General features: G+C 48.1%; 1 protein-coding gene across 1 annotated transcript in view; it reads left to right on the top strand.

Annotated features, from left to right (window-relative positions):
- Window positions 1-3,636: 3,636 nt before the first annotated feature.
- Window positions 3,637-13,737, top strand: part of IL27RA (interleukin 27 receptor subunit alpha) — a 33,097-nt gene continuing 22,996 nt past the window's right edge. Inside the window, exons 1-4 of the mRNA XM_083419978.1 lie at window positions 3,637-4,352; window positions 8,233-8,314; window positions 11,047-11,179; window positions 12,691-12,860. Coding sequence (XP_083276104.1) covers window positions 8,248-8,314; window positions 11,047-11,179; window positions 12,691-12,860 — 370 coding nt within the window. The 5' untranslated portion in view covers window positions 3,637-4,352; window positions 8,233-8,247. The remainder of the gene's footprint in view (window positions 4,353-8,232; window positions 8,315-11,046; window positions 11,180-12,690; window positions 12,861-13,737) is intronic.

The following is a 13,737-nucleotide window of genomic DNA, read 5'->3' as shown; positions in this document are numbered from 1 at the left end:
TAAGACCAACGAAATCTCTCAAGGTGCTTCTTGCATCTGCACAATGTTTCATTAAAGCCCTGGGTATGCAGGCAAAGTTGAAATTGGCATTCCTCGTTCAACTGGGCTAGGTAAAGAGGAATGACTCTTGTGGGTCTAACCAAATGAATGCTGTATGCCAGGAGTTTTCAACCTTTTGGAGTCCATGGGTCCCTTGACAAACTACAGTGGTGCCTTGCAAGACAAAATTAATTCGTTCTGCGAGTCTTTTCGTTGAGCGAGTTTTTTCGTCTTGTGAAGCACCACTGCAGTTAAACACTAACAATGGCGGGGAGGGGCGGGGAGAAGCAGGGCAGCTGCCGCAGCTGGTACCTCAGACTCACCCGCGCCTCGTGGCCACTGTGCGACGCGGCTGCTGGAGGGCGGCGGGGCTCAGGAGCGCAACTCTGGCTGCAATGCTGGCTGCTGGCGGCAACGGCTCTCTGAGAGGAGCGCGCGAGGGCAGTGGGCAGCGGTGCGAGGCAGCCGGAAGGTCGGCTGTCAGCCGGAAGGTCGGAGGGAGCCAGAGGAGTCGTCAACCGGAAGGTGGGAGGGAGCCAGAGGAGCGGGGAAGCGAGCGTGCGTGCGTGCAGTGACCGTCGCCATGACAGGAGAGGCAGGGCTGTTTCGTCTACCGAAGCAAGCCCTTAGGAAAATCCGTCTTGCGAAGCACCTCAGAAAACGAAAAACCCTTTCGTCTAGCGAGTTTTTCGTCTTCTGAGGCATTCGTCTTGCGGGGTACCACTCTACCTTCTTTCTGCGGCACCCCTGAGGGGCTCAGGAGCCCAGTTCTGTCACCCCTTGCCTGCAGAGCTGGCACTCCCCCTTGTGGAGTATTCCCGCAGCCTCCTCTCCTCTCCCCTCTCCTTGGGAGTCCTCTGGGCAGCCGCTGCTGCCATCCCTGGTCTCTGAGCTGCCCCACACACCCCAAAGAGAGATGCCTCCTCACGTCACCCCACAGGGGCCTGGGCAGAGGCGGCCCCCAGCCTTAGTGGCCAAACGGAGAATGGCCTAAGGTAACCAGGCACTCACCTCCCAGGCAGGCCATGCACACAGCAAGCACAAACAAGGCCAGCACAGCTCCTGCTTGCCCACCGGGCCTCCCACTTGTCTGTCCATTTCGTTGGACAGGCAGCAAAGGCTGACAAGCTGGCTGGCTGGGCTCCCTCACCCGCTTCTTGCTTACTCCAAGGCCACCTCAGCTCCTAGCAACCAGCACCTCCTGGCCAGCACCAGAGGCACCATTCACCTGGGGAGCTTGCAGCCAGGGCTGCTGCAACAAACAGCTGTGCAAGCCTTTGGGAGACAGAGAAACAAGAGGGCATCAGAGGAAGAGAAGGAAAGAGGGACAGAGGTCAGGGTTGCCCACGGCAGTAACCAAGAGGTGATGGTGGAGATAGTTTCCCAAATTTGGCTCCAGAATCTCTGCACCATGAAGCAATTCCACCACACATGGAGCAATGTTCCAATGTGACCACAGCCATGCCAGCATAAATTAGAGCAGGGGTCAGCAAACTTTTTCAGCAGGGGGCCAGTCCGTTGTCCCTCAGACCTTGTGGGGGGCCGGACAATATTTTTTTGGGGGGAGTGAACGAATTCCTATGCCCCACAAATAACCCAGAGATGCATTTTAAATAAAAGGACACCTTCTACTCATGTAAAAACACGCTGATTCCTGGACCGTCTGCGGGCCGGATTTAGAAGGCGATTGGGCCGGATTTGGCCCCGGGCCTTAGTTTACCTACCCATGAATTAGAGTAATCTTTGCCAATTCTGGATAGGCGGAGTCAGAGCTGTAGCTAGGGGGTGGGACAGTGCCAGATTTACATATACAGTGGTATATGTACTTAATTCGTTCCGGAGGTCCGTTCTTAACCTGAAACTGTTCTTAACCTGTGCCGCACGGCCAGAGCCCAATTTCTGTTCTCATCCTGAAGCAAAGTTCTTAACCTGAAGCACTATTTCTGGGTTAGCAGAGTCTGTAACCTGAAGCGTATGTAACCTGAAGCGTATGTAACCCGAGGTACCACTGTAAGCAAACAAGTTATAGCTTAGGGCCCCAGCTCCCATATGAGTCTTTGTAAATTGTGTTTCTAAAGGAACTTTTGTTGTTGCCAAATGCCAATGTGTTTTCATTATTAAGTTTGTTATGAATAAAAAAAATCATTTTAAGTTAGAGCTTAATAATTATTTCACTATTAATATACTTTTTTTTTTTAAAAAGATTTTGATTGAACAATTTTAACAAACAAATTATCAATCAATATAACCAATTACATCCCCCCCTTTTTATTCCCTCCCATCCCTCCCTCTCCCACCCTCCATAGCTCCCCTCTCTGATTTGTTTGCACATATTATTCTCTGCACGTTAAAAAGTTATACCTATCATTACCTTATCTATCCTATGTTCTACTAATAAATTTGTGGGTGTTATTCAAAACCTGTCAAGGAACCCAAGTCCTTTTGTTGTCTTTTTAAATAGTTTGTAAAAAGTTCCCATTCTTCCTTAAAGTCACGGTTGTCCTTCTCTCGTAGTTTATATGTCAACTTTGCCAATTCCGCATAACTCGTCAGTCTTTCTTGCCATTGTTCTTTCCTTGGGACTTCCTCATCCTTCCATCCTTGGGCTAACAAGACCCTTGCTGCTGTTGTAGCAGACATGAATAAATTCTTTGTTTTCCTTGGCAAGTCTTGTCCTAAAATAATATACTTCTTCTTAATTGTATTTCAGTTCAGCAAATACCGTACTTTGAAAAAATACATATTTTGTTATGTATTAGGTATCTAATAGCATATATTCAACACACAAAATATATTCAACACACACACAAAAAAATAGCATATATTCAACACACAAAAACAGTGACAAATTGTTGTTGACAAAGGACCGCTGGACATATAAAGGGCCCCATTACCTCCAGTAGCTTTGGGCCTCATCAAACCTAAATCCAGCCCTGGGGTGGGGGCTGACTGAGGGTTTTGCCCCAGGGGAAGCCTTCAGACGGGCATCACAGAGTCTCCCAGCCTCTGTGTGTGTGTACGCAAATGCGCATGGGGTGTGTGCCAAACTGGGTCTTTTGACCCAGGTGAAATACAGACGCTTGGGTTACAGACGCTTCAGGTTACAGACTCGCTAACCCAGAAATAGTACCTTGGGTTAAGAACTTTGCTTCAGGATGAGAACAGAAATCACGCAGCGGTAGTGGGATGCCCCATTAGCTAAAGTGGTGCTTCAGGTTAAGAACAGTTTGAGGTTAAGAACGGATCTCCAGAACTAATTAAATTCTTAACCCGAGGTACCACTGTAAAGCCTAGAATCACCCCGGCGGATTGGAGTCCAATGCCATTTTCACACTGCTTTCAGTGTGGCTTCCTGTATTCCTACAGAAATTGTATTTAGTGGGGGTTTAGACCCCATTGCTTCCCATACTTTGTCACTCCATCCGGAGACCCAGATCATTCTCCAATGAGAAGAGTCGTGGGGGGGTATGGGGCGCCGCCAGAGCAACCCCCACCACTGTCCCCAGGCTTTGAGGGGCGCCCTCATGGCGAACTGCGACACTTTGCAAGGCTCGCAAAAATAGCGCTGAGCTCGCAGGGCGCTTGAGCTGCTGCGTCCTTCTCAGTCTGGCTGCGCCCGGAGCGACGGTCGCCGCCCTCAGCCCTCTGCGCCTTTGCGCTTGGCTAAGGCTCCCTAACGTTTTCCCACATTGCAGGGGGTTGGACTAGATGACCCTCGGTGTCCCTTCTTCCAACTCTGCAATTCTGTGATTTCCCTCCATAGCCCCGCACACGTGCTGGGAGGAATGGGCGCCCTGCCCGCCCACCCCACCCACTCCCCAAGCAGGGGAAACGAGTGAGTTTGTCGTGTGAGTCACGATTTTGGATGAGACACGATTTCCTCTTTACGGAATCCCCGGCGTGGCTCTTGCTTTTCTTCCACCCGCTTCCCCCTCCGCTCTCAAAAAGCCAGGAAGCCGAAGGAAGGGAGGCTTGTCGCCCCTTCCACCCAGGGAAGGCGAGCCCCCATCGTCCCCGGCCTGCGCTCCAAGCAGGAGCAGCCCGTCGCGGAACAGGCTTGGTGCGCCGCGGGGCGGAGCGTGATCGGGCAGCGGGAGGAGCGAGCGCCCCGACACTTTAGTGCCCTCGAAAAGAAAAAAAAAGCCCCGAGATCATTTCCTTCCTCCGCGAAGAGAAGAACCCGGCTCGGGGGCTCGTCGCGCCTGAGTCCCGCCGGGGTCCCCGAGGGGCGCCTTGGGGAGCGCGCGGCTTGGGGAGCCGCCGTCTGGCTGAGCGGGCGCTGGAGTTTCCTCCCGGCGCGCAGAGGATGCGGTGTAAGTAACAAGGCGAGCCGACAACTTTCTCCCTTCTGTCTCTCTGGGAGGATCTCTGGCACGGTGGATCCTCCTCGGTCTTCTCTCTGGGCAGGTGGGACTTTGGCTCGCGGCCTGGGCGGAGGGGAAAGAGGATCCGGAGATGCGCGCGGGATTAGTCCCGGAGGCAAAAGAGCCGCTGCATCATCGACGAGGCTTGAGCTGGGCAAGCTGCTCGCTCGTTGTCTGGGGCCGGAGCCGGGAAGAGCTCCACCACGACGTGGTCCCCGGCTCTCCTTTCATCCTCCTCTCTCCCTTTCTCCAGTTTGACGTTGTGTACGCGCTATGCCTTTAAAGCGCATCTCGTCCCCTCCCGAAAAATTCTCCCCCTCCCAATTTTTTTATTGCTTTTCCAAATTTATGACAAACATATAAAAGAAAACATCAAAAAGAAACACAAACAAACACGCAAACATAAATCATTTCATTTTTGTTAACATTGTTGGGTGACTTCCTCGAATCCCCCTGGCTGAATTTCCATATATTGTGGCAGTTTTCCAAAACTAATTTCCCATAAAAATTACTTAGTTTATTAACCTCTTTGTTTCTTTTCATTTTAACTTTAAACGTATAGTTATATAACATCACATATTTAAATCCTAGGCCAATCTGATACTTGCAAGTAATTCAATTTAAGCTATCTTAACACATTTAGCTAAATAAATTTCTTCCATTCCTCCTGGTATTCCTCCTCCTTTTGGTCGCGGCCCTCCTGAAGAATTCTGGGCACTATAGTTTAAGGGTTCCTGGGAATCGCAACCTTGCGAGGAGCAAACTACGGTGCCCAAACTTATTTGAGGGCAAGGATGAGCTTTGAGTAGTGTTGGTTTTTTTAAAGTCTCAGCCCTAGAAGCCTGCTTTCAATCCAGCTGAGCTGGGAAAAGTGACAGTAAGGGAAGAGACCTGTTCGTGCTTCTTTTCAAGAACGCAGAACTACTGCACACTGTAGGCTGGCAACCAGTTTTATGGGTCTGTCCCTTTAAGAAAGTGGAGGGGACTGCACTGGGTGAGTTAGGTTGATCTCTATGTCCTAAAGGGGACTGGCAATAAGTTCTCATTGCTACAATCGCCTTCACTTCCCCCAGGAATTTACTTCTGCAGTGGCTCTTGGGCGAGCGAACTACTTGTATTTTAGGGGCGGGGGTTGCCTTAGTTAGGATCCCTGTTGTCAGGGAACAAGAATAAATACTGTGCCCACATAGGTGCATGGAGCCTGATTGCTTCTGCCTCGCAGGTGGGGAAACCTGGAATCATAGTTTGTTTCTGCTTAACAAGCCAGGATTGCTAGCCAGGTTTTAAAAACCAAGGTTATATGTTGCTTTTGAATTCTGACTTGTTAGGAAGAAATAAACCCAGATCCCAGGTGCAGACATTGCACTAGGCTGGTTTGCCCACCTTCTCGCACCGGGGGAGGAGCAAAGTAGAAACACAGAGTGGTTTATCAAGGTAGACCTTATTGTTGCATGAAGACATGCCCAATGAGTGCATCTTTCAAAATGGCTGCATCTTCTGTTAGGGACACACAATTAGCAGCATGGGCTATAAAAGCTGCCAACAAAATGAAACTCTGACTGTGCATTTGTTAAGCCTTATATGATCACTTTGTCCAGCAGCAGTACGTAAGGGACCCACCTCCCCTTTGTGGATCAAGAAGTAAGAAAGGCGAGGCTTGGTGGCTTCTAGATACGATGGGTGACTACCAGGGTCAGCCAAAATTTGTGGCCTCCTGGTTAAGGCAACAAAACATAGTTAGCCCTTACCATTCTTATGTGTAATGTTTCAACCATTGCCACTGCGAGAAAGGGATGCAGGTGGCGCTGTGGTCTAAACCACTGAGCCTCTTGGGCTTGCTAGTCAGAAGGTCGGCGGCTCGTATCTGCATGGCGGGGTGAGCTCCCGTTGTTCTGTCCCAGCTCCTGCCAACCTAGCAGTTCGAAAGCACGCCAGCGCAAGTAGATAAATAGGTACCACTGCGGCGGGAAGGTAAATGGCATTTCTGTGCACTCTGGTTTCCATCACAGTGTTCCTTTGCACCAGAAGCAGTTTAGTCATGCTGGCCACATGACCCGGAAAGCTGTCTGCGGACAAATGCCGTCTCCCTTTGCCTGAAAATGGGAGGAGCGTCGCAACCCCATAGTCACCTTTGACTGGACTTAACTGTCCAGGGGTCCTTTACCTTTTTACCTTTACTGCAAGAACAAGATTTCTCCACCTGTCCACTGCTGTGTCAAATGCTATGTGGAATGTAGTTAAGAACATAAGGCAGGGGTCAGCCAGTGTGGGTAGAGAGCCAGTGTGGTGTAGTTGTTAAGAGTGATAGACACGTAATCTGGGGATCCGGGTTCGATTCCCCACTCCTCCACATGCAGCTGCTGGGTGACCTTGGGCCAGTCACACTTCTTTGAAGTCTCTCAGCCCCACTCACCTCACAGAGTGTTTGTTGTGGGGGAGGAAGGGAAAGGAGAATGTTAGCCTCTTTGAGACTCCTTCGGGTAGTGATAAAGCGGGATATCAAATCCAAACTCTTTCAGCAGGGGGCCAGTCCACTGTCCCTCAGACCTTGTGGGGGACCGGACTATATTTTGAAAAATCGTTCAATTCCTGTGCCCCACAAATAACCCAGAGATGCATTTTAAATAAAAGCACACATTCTACTCATGTAAAAACACCAGGCAGGCCCCACAAATAACCCAGGGATGCATTTTAAATAAAAGCACACATTCTACTCATGTAAAAACACCAGGCAGGCCCCACAAATAACCCAGAGATGCATTTTAAATAAAAGCACACATTCTACTCATGTAAAAACACCAGGCAGGCCCCACAAATAACCCAGAGATGCATTTTAAATAAAAGCATACATTCTACTCATGTAAAAACACGCTGATTCCCGGACCTTCCATGGACTGGATTGAGAAGGCGATTGCGCCGGACCTGGCCCCTAGGCCTTAGTTTGTCTACCCATGACATAAGAAGAGCTCTGCTGGCTGAGACCAAAGGCCCATCTAGTCCAGTGTTCTGTTCTCGTTGTGGCCAACCAGTTGCCTATGGGAAGCTCAAAAGAATAACCTGACCACAGCAGCACTCTCCCAACAACTTGTGCTCACCTTCAGCCGGCATTCAGGTGCACACATTGCCTCTGACATTGGAGGCAGAACATGGAGTTATGCAGTCTGCAATGGCTCCCACTGGATGGTACCTGTGGCGTTGCCAGTGGTGAATCCCACACACCTGTGTGAGTCCCACACAGCTGCTTCCCCTGCCAGTCTTTGTTTTTTTATTCATTTTTATTAAATTTTCCACTTTAACAATCCAATCCAATCACATTAAATATTCCAAATTATACATATACACATCAAATAATCTGAATATTCTGCCAAATTTTAAATTTTTAGTAGGACTTCCCATGCATCAAGTTAGGAGGGTTCTGATCATCTCATATTTCTACTGCTTTTCATAGACACTTCCGATGGTTCCTCTAATTCTTTCTGTTGTTAACCTTTCTTCTTTCACAGCCTCTGAGTTCTTCCCACGAGCGAGTTAAAACAAGCAATGTTGTGTTTCTGTGTGGATTTTATGTCTATGATTCCCCTCTATAAGTTTTCAGCATCTCCTCACATGCTGGTGTTTCTGCCGAATCAATCCCTTGCCAGTCTTTGAGCTCGTAAAAAAGTTTTGTGCTTTAGTTCCTCAAAGGCTCCTATGTGCCGTTCTGACATAGACACACATATAAAGTCCACATAAATAAATATAGTAAATGGGGGGGGGGGGAGGCATTTAATTCAGTGCTGCTTGACTTTGTCCTTATCTCATGATCCACCATTGCTGTCTCTCAATACAGGACACAGCTGGCACTATGGGAAACAGGGGGAATGCAGCATGGCTGTTGCTTCTGTCGTTAAAGGTCTTTGGGCTGAAAAAAGGTAAGGGATCAGCATTCATCATTTCCTTCATACAGGACTGTCTCCAAAATTTCATAGCTGAGCCGATTACGACTCCTGCTATTGTCTCTCACACACAGCTGTGTGGCAACTGATTATTTGTGGCACTGTGCCACTTAGCTGTAGCATTTGTGTGGCTATCCCAGCTTCCGGTATGCCCCACGGAGGACCTTAAGGTCCATATATAGCAACACCCTAGAGGTCCTGGGCCCTAAGGAAGTCAGATTAGCCTCAACCAGAGCCAGGGCCTTTTCAACACTGGCTCCAGCCTGGTGGAACGCTCTGCCTCATGAGACCAGGGCCCTGCGGGATCCGATTTCTTTCCGCAGGGCCTGTAAGACAGAGTTGCTCCGCCTGGCCTTTGGCTTGGAATCCATTTTGATTCCCTCCCCCTCTTTCGTTTTTCCTTTCTTCTCCTGTGATGAGGCTGCATTTTAATATTTCAATGTTTAATGTTGTATTTTAATCTTGTTTTTAAGTTGTATTCATTCAACTTGTTTTTATTATTGCTTGTTAGGTGCCCTGAGCCTGGCCTTGGCTGGGGAGGGTGGGGTATAAATAAAATTCATTATTATTATTATTATTATTATTATTATTACGTGCGAGTGAGTGGCTAGTGGCATAGGTCTTTAATGCCGCGAGTCTAAAATTTTGGGGACGCAAACCAGCTTGGGCACCACAGTTTATGATGCTAATTAGCTAGGCTGGTGTGATATTACCAACATCAAGTTTGTCCGGGAACTAAGCTCTCATGGAATGGAAGAAGACAGGTGAAGCAGTGGGTTACAGGTATCTGAAGGAAGTGGTGGTGTAGGAGACAGATAAATGCGTGAAGGAATAAGTGCAAGGGAGATAATGTTTCAGAATGAGAGGGGTGTGAGAGGGCAGGGGAGCAAGGACAGGAAAGGCTGTGAGCTCTTGAGGAGAGAGGCCAGGAGGCAAGGCGGACAGAGCAGGGAGTGTTTGAGAAGCAAAGACTCGAGAAAACAGTAAATGGTGGAGGCATGAAGGTGCAGGCTAAGGAGAAAGCAGGGCTAAGGCCTAGAGACAGCAGGGGCCTGTGTGGTATTGACAGGAAGGAAGTGAAGGTGCTGAGAAGGTGTGTGTGGTGGGGAGCTGTGGGTCAGAAATGCAATTACTGTTGAGCCTTTTAAGTTTTTAAGCACAGGCTGGTTTACAATATAGAAACATCATCATCATCGTTCATTCCCCCACCCATCCGGACAGTTTACAGTACATAGAAAAACATTCAGATGTTTTCTAAAACTCATATACAGTGGTACCTCTGGTTACGTACTTAATTCCTTCCGGAGGTCCGTTCTTAACCTGAAACTGTTCTTAACCTGAGACACCACTTTAGCTAATGGGGCCTCCCACTGCTGCCGTGCCGCCGCCACACGATTTCTGTTCTCATCCTGAAGCAAAGTTCTTAACCTGAAGCACTATTTCTGGGTTAGGGGAGTCTGTAACCTGAAGCGTCTGTAACCTGAAGTGTATGTAACCCAAGGTACCACTGTACAGTCATACCTCTGGTTACAGATGCTTCAAGTTGCATTTTTTTGGGTTATGGACATGCGGAAACCCGGAAGTACCGGAACGGGTTACTTCTGGGTTTCGGCGGTCACGCATGTGCAGAAGAGCTAAATTGCGCTTTGCACATGCGCAGAAGTGCAAAATCGCAACCTGCGCATGCGCAGACGTGGCACTGTGCTGCAGGTTGTGAATGCTGTGGGTTGCGAACGTGCCTCCCGCACAGATCACGTTCGCAACCCAAGCGTCCACTGTAATGGTTCGTTTCCTTAACATCTGATGAGAGGGCATTCTACAGGGAGGGTGCTACCACCGCGAAGGCCCTCTACCTGGTTCCCATAACATAGTAACGTACAAAAACAATACCTCCCCCCCCCCGCCCGTTCAAAATGCCATAGATTGCTTAATTAGCCACAGGTCTGGGAGAAGAGGGATGTTTTTGCCTGGCACCTAAATATATGCAATGAAGGTGCCAGGCAAACCTCCTTGGGGAGAGCATCCCACAAATGGGGAGCCACTGCAGAAAAGCCCCCTTGTTTTATTCTGGATTCTTTTGGTGGGGATGTTGTAAACCCCTTTGAGATTTGTTTTCTAAAATATAAATCAGTATAACAACAACAACAACAACAACAACAACAATAATACCACCAACGGGGGGGGGGTGGCACCTAGAAATTCCATTGTGGTGACAGCTGTCTAGGTTTAAGGTGCCATTTGGTGATTAGCTTATGCAGTGTAACCTTGGTTTTCGACTTCCGAAACCTTAGAAAACCGAGGAGCAATGGGTGATTGGCAAAATCCATTGAGAAAATTGAAAAACACACAGCGGAAGCCATTTGACTTCCAAGGTGCGTTCGAAGACGGAAGCAATTACTTCCGGGTTTTCAGCATTCAGCTTCCAAAACGTTCGGCTTCTGAGATGCTCGAAAACTGAGGTTCCACTGTATATTGGAGATGTTTTATGAATGTTTTTATTGCTCTGTCACTTGTTGTTTGCTGCACTCAGCTCCTTCGGGGGAAAGTGCAGGATAGAAATGTAACAAACAAACAAATAGAGAGAGAGAGAAGGGTGCTAATTCTGTCTCGACAACTAGGATCACTTCCCTTGAATTTTACTAGTGCAAGATAATGGCTGTGTTTTCTGTGGCTTGAGTGCTGATTTTGGAATATGTCTCTATTTGCAGGTGACCCTGATGTCCCCACGGACCTGAAATGTTACCAGTCAGTGCCCAGCAATATTGTGAACTGCAGCTGGTCTACCAGGGAGCCTCCAGATGCTAATACTACCCATGTCCTCTACTATAAGAGCCTGAAATTGTAAGCAATTACCTGTGTTTCCCTGTGCTGATTCAGCCCCAGAGAGCCTGTGGATTTTGGCATGAAAGAGGCAAAACTTGCAAAATGTCAGGAAGAATTTGCTTTGTTGGCCTTAGGAAGTGTGTGTGTGCGCGCGCGTGCATCGGTGCGCGTGTGCGCTTGGGTGGCAGTCCTCACAATGTGCTGCAACTTCCTCTATTGTTAGCTGCGTTGGTCTCAAATGCCATTTCAGCATTTTTCAGGGAGGCAAAAGGGTTTCTACCAAGGTCTTATCAGCAAAAGAAGTCACTGCATTTGATTGACAGAACCTCTCAGGGAGTTTCTGACTCTGGAAGTTACCTGCCTGGACAGGAGTTGTCTGCCATTATGCTTCAGACAGCTTTGCAAATAAGTCTAGACTCATCATTAGCCCACAGACCTTGTTTTTAAACTAACCTGTCTCCTCACACATCACTCTATTGGCTGGCGTCACTGTGAGTTGGAAAGTCCCCTGCCGAAAATCTCACATCTGCTTGAACTTACCAGGTACCCTTAGGCAAGCCAGAATCCAATGAGCCCCACATCTGCAGTATGGAGACAATAGTAGTACCTCATAATTATACCTCATAATTCCTCAGATACCCTATTACTTGGAGGGAAAGTGTTCAGGTTGACTTTAACAATCTCTGCTTATAGACCATTTCCAGGCCAATCAAGAATTAAGCTTCTGTTGCCCAGAACTTGCTCTGCATCTTTGCATGGGGCAATCGCTACTTCCTACTTGCATCTCCAAATTCTTGATTATTTCCCACAAACCATCCATATTTGCCTGTTGCTTACCTTTTTTAAAAATAAGTTGAATATGTACTGCTCTTTGTTTATAGATGAATTAGCATTGGGTTTTTTTAGTAGGCATTCCTAGTCATTCCAGAAAGCAACCATTCTCTAAACTTTGTGGCAGTACTGTATATTTATTTATTTCTGTATCACAGATGTATTATTACAGTGGTACCTTGGGTTACATACGCTTCAGGTTACATACGCTTCAGGTTACAGACTCCGCTAACCCAGAAATATTACCTCGGGTTAAGAACTTTGCTTCAGGATGAGAACAGAAATCGTGCTCCAGCGGCACAGCAGCAGCAGGAGGCCCCATTGGCTAACGTGGTGCTTCAGGTTAAGAACAGTTTCAGGTTAAGTACGGACCTCTGGAATGAATTAAGTACTTAACCTGAGGTACCACTGTATTATTATTATTATTATTATTATTATTATTATTATTACCAACACAGAGGCATGTGTATGAAAATGCATAGTCTTGGGAGACTAAATTGACAAATTCCACACTTGGAACAAAACAAATTACCCATTTTACATAACTCTTTGTTCTGAATTGGAAATGGAGCTTTTGCCGGATTTTTGTGGCAAGGTTTTGCAAGGAATGGTAATATATTTGTATAACTAAGGAGTGGCAAATACACACTTTTGATTCATGCCGGAATTGCCTTTCCTCTTTCTGCCTCTTTCTCTAGTCATCCTGGCGAACCCCCCAGGCGTGGAGCTCCGGGCAAGCAGAACTGGTTGCTTATTGAAAGGCGCCACCTGAAACAGGGGGACAGCTACAGTGTTTGGGTGGAAACTAATCGCAGCATGGCCGGGATTGCAACTTCCTCTAAGTTAAACTTCAGCCTGGATGAAATAGGTGAGAGAAAATAGGCGCAGAGTGCTTTGGGGAAAGGTCTAGATAAACTTGTGGATGTGGATTAAAAATATTACTAAAAATAATAAGGTAAAAAGGTAAAGGATCCCTGGACAGTTAAGTCCAGTCAAAGGCGGCTCTGGGGTTGCGGCACTCATCTCGCTTTCAGGCCGAGGGAGCCGGTGCTTGTCCACAGACCGCTTTCTGGGTCATGTGGCCAGCATGACTAAAATGCTTCTGGCGCAACAGAACACCATGCCAGAAGCCAGAGCACACGGAAACGCCATTTACCTTCTCGCCGCAGCGGTACCTATTCATCTACTTGCACTGGTGTACTTTCAAACTTCTAGGTTGGCAGGAGCTGGGACAGAGGAACGGGAGCTCACCCCGTCATGGGGATTCAAACCGCCGACCTTCTGATCGGCAAGCCTACGAGGCTCCGTGCTAAAAATAGTACCAGTGTGCTTGCTCACTTGTGTGTATCAGTGCAGGCTCAGTGTCTGCATCAGGTAGCTCTTGGCTGTTGCTGAGACCCCAGCAGGGGACCTAGTGGCAATGCTGGCCTTCATCCCCAGAACTAAACAGCTGGGCCTGTGAATCACCACTTTGGAATTTCCACAATGCCTAAAGACCTAACCTGATGTAGCATCACTGTGGGGTATTGTGGGAAATTCAGGATGCCACCACTTCCACCACCACGAAAGCTTGTGGATGGGGGACCAGTGATGTGGGAGGCTGGGCTGCCAGAGGGCACTCTGCCAAGGGCCATCTCACATCTGGAGCTGATCTTGCATCTGTGTGGTACAGGACAGCTTGAATAGCGGGTGTCATGCTGCGATAGAGGATCATGCCTGCAGATTCCACAGTGATGTCACGAGCT

Source organism: Podarcis tiliguerta (genome assembly GCF_965153285.1).
Source record: "Podarcis tiliguerta genome assembly, chromosome: 17".
NCBI classification, from domain to species: Eukaryota; Metazoa; Chordata; class Lepidosauria; order Squamata; family Lacertidae; genus Podarcis; species Podarcis tiliguerta.
This window is presented reverse-complemented; position numbering and strand designations above follow the sequence as displayed.